This window comes from Triplophysa rosa, linkage group LG25 (assembly GCF_024868665.1).
Source record: "Triplophysa rosa linkage group LG25, Trosa_1v2, whole genome shotgun sequence".
Lineage (NCBI taxonomy): Eukaryota > Metazoa > Chordata > Actinopteri > Cypriniformes > Nemacheilidae > Triplophysa > Triplophysa rosa.
In genome coordinates this window covers 8,350,978-8,357,514 of record NC_079914.1, presented here as the reverse complement: position 1 = coordinate 8,357,514, position 6,537 = coordinate 8,350,978, and the positions used below count along the sequence as shown (strand labels likewise).

General features: G+C 35.0%; 1 protein-coding gene across 2 annotated transcripts; it reads left to right on the top strand.

Moving 5' to 3' along the window:
- Positions 1 to 556: 556 nt before the first annotated feature.
- On the top strand, positions 557 to 6,316 carry LOC130548418 (guanine nucleotide-binding protein subunit alpha-11-like). 2 transcript variants are annotated; one of them, XM_057325168.1, is made up of 8 exons: positions 557 to 1,095; positions 1,516 to 1,666; positions 2,111 to 2,295; positions 2,849 to 3,012; positions 3,127 to 3,255; positions 4,077 to 4,206; positions 5,657 to 5,810; positions 5,898 to 6,316. In XM_057325168.1, exons 1-8 carry the CDS (start codon positions 1,054 to 1,056, stop codon positions 6,098 to 6,100), a joined length of 1,158 nt encoding a protein of 385 aa, XP_057181151.1. In that variant the 5' UTR covers positions 557 to 1,053; the 3' UTR covers positions 6,101 to 6,316. The 2 variants fall into 2 exon arrangements, with proteins under 2 accessions (XP_057181151.1, XP_057181152.1); XM_057325169.1 differs by having other exon boundaries at positions 562 to 1,095; positions 1,499 to 1,666.
- Positions 6,317 to 6,537: the final 221 nt, after the last annotated feature.

The following is a 6,537-nucleotide window of genomic DNA, read 5'->3' as shown; positions in this document are numbered from 1 at the left end:
GCGCGCGTGAGGGGGCGGGGCCTGTTGAGGCAAGGTTGGTGGAGTAACGGTTGTACGAGAGACCAAGTAGACTGGAACTGACGGGGCGTGTCCCGTCACAAACCCTGCTATTCGACTGAATGGACAACGCCCATTCTTACTTAAACATATATACGTTGAGTTTTCCCCTTGTACGTATCATAAAACACATCGCATTTCGTCACCAGATAAGTAGTTAGGTTAGTGAACACAGATATTTAACTAGCATATAGGCTACGTGGCGTGGGTGTCTGCTCAATGCACAAATAAACGCTATCTGAAGTCTGCGATTATTTATTTATTTTTTATCTAGGCCTACATTGTCAGCGTTATTAAGATGACAACTAAACGCATATTATGTTCTCATAAACATGCTTATAGTTTTACCTTCATACCATTCACAAAAAAGGCATGTGGTGTTTTAGATCCGTTACAGTAGTAGTAAGAGATGTTATCATGAAACGTAAGACGGAGGATTTGGTCTCAAGCTCTTTAACGACACCATGTGGAAATAGTTTGGAAGTAGAAATTTGCGAATTAGGTCAATCACAGCTCTCTCTCCATGACTGTGACGTTTTCATTGAAAGAAAATGTAGGCAGTTATCTAACATGAAAATTAAAATGCATCAAGCTGTGTTTGTATTTCAGAATAGCACGTCTGTTCGCCCTACTGATTTTTGACGAAATTATACATATTCAACATATTCTGAAACCTTGACAAACTTCTATTTCATGGCTGTGTAACTCTGCTTTAATACTTAGTATTCAGGCTACACAAAACACCACACTATTACAGCTACACCAACTAACAGTAGCTGTAACTTTAGTATAAAGATAATGTCAGGCAGGAGGCATTCCTCTGAGCTGCCAATGGCACTGCATATCTGTACGCAATGCAGGAAGACTTTCGAGAAAAACAAGTAGTTTCTCGGCAGTGAAGAAAATAACGAAACTAACAGAAACGTCTGGATGCGTTTGGGGAAACTCCTTCAAGCCTCAGCCGACCAAGTCCTAGTTAACTAAGGAGAAAGATGGATGTTGATTCCAATTTTAAGCAGTAGTAGATTGCGCGTGGAGGTGAGTTATTATATACGTCACCTCTAACTAGTCCTCTTTTATTTTCGCCATTATTCTTTTTTTTCTTTTTCTTCTTTATCTTTTCTTCTATATGTTCAGATGACTTTGAATGTATTTTTGGTATATTTTATGTAATTATGCAAAGTTGTATTTCATTATTGTTATCTCTGAATTGGTTAAATTAAAATGAAATAAAAGTGTTGCCATTATTCAATATTTTCGTTAGAGATGAAAAATACTAGGCTATATTTATTTTATTAAAAGCACGTAAAACAAAACTCATGTTTATGCAATTATGCTTACATTTAAATCTTTAACCTACATTATAAAGTTCATGCCACTGTTAGGCTACAACTTCAATGATTGCATTTTTATGTGTGAATTGTTCTTTAAATTTTTGCAGTTATGTTATTTTTATAGCTAGAAGAAATGGGTCGATACTACTTGCCATGTTTCGTCTGTTGTCTGTCTGATGAGGAGAGGGACGCCATCGAAATAAGCAAAGATATCAAACGCATGCTTGCTGAGCAGAAGAAAAGAGAACGCAGCGAGATCAAAGTGATCTTATTGGGTGAGATAGCAGTATATTTTATATATATTTTATTTCTAATGACAACATGAACCTTGTCATGCGATTAAAAGTTGAATCGCCTCCCTCCGAGAAGTAGGCTACAGCTGTTGCCACACCCGAGTCAATCCTCAAGTTCAAACAGCAGGTTTGGCTTAACCAATTATGCAAATATCTTTTATTATATATTTGAATCAAACACAACATTTTCAAACAAAGCATCTGCAGGAAACAAAGACATTGTGCACAGTGTAGAAAATATTCAAACACACCCAATTGTTTCTGACAAAATCTCAATTGTTTTAGCGCCCAGATAGCATTCCACTGTGCATTAGTAATACCTTTTAAAGCATTAGTCACCGAACGCATTTATTTTCATTCTGTCGAAGCTTTTAATGTTGTTTACAGGTGTACAGTATGTGCTATACATATTTTGTTTTTATTTAGGCACAGGTGAAAGCGGAAAGACAACATTTATGAAGCAGATGAGGATCATTCATGGAAAGGGGTTTTCAGAAGATGAGAGGCGTGGCTACACTAAACTGGTTTTCCAGAATATATTCACAGCTCTGAGGGCAATGACACAGGCTATGTCTACCCTAAAGATTCCCTACGTCAACTCGCAAAACGAGGTGACCAATATTAATTACTATTCTCTACCAAATATAGACAAATATGCAACTCCTACAGAAAATTAAGTCTGTGACAACATGCCCCAATTGGAAGCCATGCTATCAAGCTCCATGGGGTAAGTTGTCACAATGTAACAATGCAGCCATTGATGGGCCTAGGCTGCTTTAACGGACATAAAAAAGGCAAAAAAGGAAATTCTAACATATTAAAAATAAGATGTCTAAAGAAAAAAATGTTTGTTGCATAAAACTGCCTCTTATGAAACAAAAATATATGAAAATACATATAATGCATAAATATAATGCATTATATTATAAAAGATTTCCATATATTGAAACCAAGTGTTTATATTTTATTGAACATATTGTAATACTGTGTATATTAACAACTAATATATATCAATACTGTAATATATTAACAACAAATATTAAATGACTTAATATATTGACTGCTAATAGGAAAATACATTTTCTTTGCATTAGGTCTTTTGCTACCATCTCAAACCGAAGGACTGTAATATATTAATTTAAGTTTTTTTGTGAAATCTTGTAGACGTATGCCCAGCTTTTCCAGCTGCTCGAAGATACGGATATACATCGGATAATGCAGATTCAGAAAGGCCACGTAGATGCTATCCGTCAACTTTGGGTCGATAAAGGCATTCAGTTCTGCTACCAACGACGCAGAGAGTATCAGCTTCTAGATTCCACAACTTAGTAAGTGTGATGATCACAGTTTGTTCATTTTGGAATGAAAAGCACAGTTCAGTAACATTTTGTAAGTGCAAACAACATATCAATATATCGATTTTTCTCTTGTGAATCAAAAAGTTTTATAAAGAATTTGGACCGCATCTCGGCTGAAGGCTATGTCCCAACAGATCAAGATGTTCTCCAGGTTCGATTCCCCACTCTTGGTATAACAGACCACTGCTTTCATTTGGAGAAGATCACCCTCAGGTATTCTTAGAAATATCCTATTCTTATGCAGTGAATAATGACTGTCAGGTTTCTCTAACAAATAAACACAAAGTGATATGGTTAAAATTGCTTAAATGTAGGGCTGTCAAATGATTAATCGCATCCAGAATAAAAGTTTGTGTTTACTTAATACATGTCTGTGTACTGTGCATATTAATCTTATATTTATAAAAACATGCACATCAAAATACAAAAATGAATAAACATTTAAATAATTTACATTTTTGGTGAATATAAATAAATACATGCAAATATTTCCTACATATGCCACATGTATGTGTATGTGTTTATTAATACAAAATAAATATGCACAGTACACAGACAAACGTAAACACACACTTTTATTCTGGATGCGATTAATCGTGATGAATCGTTTGACAGCCCTAAAATGTTGTTACATAAGTACTATTCAGAAGTTTATACTTCTGAAAATAATGTTTAATTTATGTTAAACTGTAATATTAAATGATCACTGCATTCATGAGTATAAGAACGCACGTACTCATGTCTCAAAGAAAGAAGGAAAAGATTTTAAGGATAAACTCTCAAACAAAACCAAATGCCGTAATCAAGGTGAGCTATTATCTGTAAGAAATGAGGAAAAGATTTAAAGGGGTAGCCTGTGAGAAATCCCCTGTAATTCTGTTTCGGCTGAGCTCCACTTACTGACACAACAGGTTTAGAGGGTGAATGGTAACAATAGCGACAATGGATGTGATTTCTTATTTTTTTATTTGTGTGACTTGATACATTTTATTAGATTGGAAATTAGAAAATCCATCAAATGTCTCTCTTCGCAGGATTGTAGATGTTGGAGGGCAAAGGGGCGAGAGAAAAAAATGGATCCACTGCTTTGAGAACGTGACATCAGTCATATTTTTAGCTTCCCTCAGCGAGTATGACCAGCGTCTGGAAGAAACCAACAAGGATGTAGGTTTCTGCATCTCTTCTTCTCAATCTTGGCATTTGGTATGAGGGTAAATCCCTTTGATTGACAGTGCGATCATATTGCAGCTTATTCTCTTCAAGAACCGCCACCCTAGGTAAGAAAAGACCGCTTGAGGGGTGTAAAGCGATCAAGAAATTTAGTTGCAGGTTTTTCTTAAGCAGATTATTTCAGCAGTCTTAGAAATAATATTTAACATGACAAATGTAGCTGTCGGTCCCCTTTTTTGAGGGTAGGGCTAAAAAGTGATTTTAACTTTTAAATCAGTGTAACTCTGGAATGCTTTTGTCTAGAGACCTAATCTTGGCCTTTTTTTAAAGAAGAGATTCAATACTTTATTGTAAAAGTGTCTGGATTTGAAAAATGAAATTAAAAAAATAGTTATAGCAGTTTAATTGTACATTAATAATAATAATAAAATAATCAATAAACATAGTTTTATTTTACTAAAAAAATCTATAAAAAAACCCTTTCTCATCAAAAAAACACCAGAATTTTTTGTGTCAAATTTCAAGCTGATATCACAAAAAAATGCGGTTTCTGGGATCATTTGAATCGTTACACCAACAACTGCCACTAGGTGTCATATAGGCTCCAATGGTTTGCTGCATACAAATTACAAATTAATAAATTTCATCATTTTATATAAGAAGGACATTCTTGGAGCTTTCCAATGAAATAGAAGTTTTTTAGATTTATTTTTAAATTTACAATAAAATATGATTATGAATATATTTATAATGGTACCAAATGGGCCCAGTGACATTTGAGAAAATTGCTTTTACTAAGTGATTTCTATTGCAAAACAGTTCTGAAATATAAAATCTACATTCTTAGAGCTTGTCCAATGATATATACTTTGTCAGGATTAAAATGGAATTATATTGCATAACTTCAGTGTTCCACTGAAACGGTGACATTTAGCAGCATTTAAATGGCGTGACAGTGTCTGTAAACGGTTGGAAAAACCTCAAAATATGCAGAGAATGTAAAGAGTCTGTCATCTGAAAATATGCATACTCTGCATGCCTCAGATGTTAAGTGAACTATGACAGTCAGCCGAAAGAAAGGTAAATCCCATCAGAAAACATTCAATAGTGTGGTGACCTCTAGTGGTAGCACTATAAATCGAAGGACATTAAAAATGCCATTTAATGAAAGTCAATGGGTACTGGGGGTCTCAAGCTCCAAAAACACTGTGAAAGCACCATAAACTAGTAATTAAACTATAATTTGTTTCAATAATCAAGTTACAGTATGTAACACGACGGTTTTCTGTAATCCTTTTCATTTTTAGTGCAACTGTTCCTTTAAATCTTAATAGTTTACATTCACTACAGTATAAATCTTGCTACAATGTTACTATACCTTGCTGACAAGCATTCAAAATCTTAATGAAGATCTTCTGTGTACTCTCTCACTTTTTGACTGCAGAATCGCATGCAGGAGAGTTTGTCTCTGTTCTACACAACCATCCACTCGAAATGGTTCTGTAATTCCTCAGTCATCCTCTTCTTGAACAAGGAAGACATCCTGGCCGAAAAGATTCAGATCTCTGACTTAAGAACATATTATCCTGAATTCACAGGTAGTTTGTCGTAACTGCAGTTAAAATAACATGTTGTTATGCTTTGCATTTGATACATGATTTTCTGTGTTTTGGTTCCATCCTCAGGCAAACGGCGAGACGCACAAGATGCAAAGAAGTTCATCAAAGAGTTATATCGACACGAGGCGGTTTGTCGTGAGACAAATAATACCAAAAGCATCTATTGTCACTTCACCTGCGCCACAGACACCAACAACATCCGGAACGTCTTCAATGATGTTAAAGACACTGTTCTCATGAACTCTATACATGAGTACATCTTTACCTGAGAGATATACTTTTACACTGGAATTCTTTTTAGGTCTGTCATCTAGTCCACATTAGAGTTCATTTTGGTCAGAAATTTTCCACCTAGACTAGAAAGAGACCACTGAAGCGATATGTAAAGTCACCAAACATTAATTTAGAGGCAGATTTATCCTTAATATACAGTGTTCTTGAAAGTCAAACTGGTGTTAAAGCAGAATAAAGCAGAATTTTGCTAATGAATGTCTGGTACTAGAGTCTTTCCAAGTGCTCCTTCTATCATTCTATCAAGATGTCAACCTGGTGCCTTTACAGGTGAACACATCTTTTTTTTCCAAGCAAACTAAAAAAAGAAACAGCATGCTCCTCTTTAAAGTTGCATTAGGTCAGTCAATCAGACTGGAGCTTAGGTTATGAAAGTGATTTCCAGCTTTGCCTTTCCATGAAAGATGTTTTAAGT

Excerpts from the sequence above, each read along its gene's own strand:
- LOC130548418 (XM_057325168.1), top strand. The coding sequence starts at position 1,054 with ATGTTGATTCCAATTTTAAGCAGTAGTAGATTGCGCGTGGAG. Across the intron at positions 2,296-2,848 it reads ACGTCAACTCGCAAAACGAG|ACGTATGCCCAGCTTTTCCA; the intron begins GTGACCAATATT and ends GAAATCTTGTAG. Across the intron at positions 5,811-5,897 it reads ATATTATCCTGAATTCACAG|GCAAACGGCGAGACGCACAA; the intron begins GTAGTTTGTCGT and ends TTCCATCCTCAG.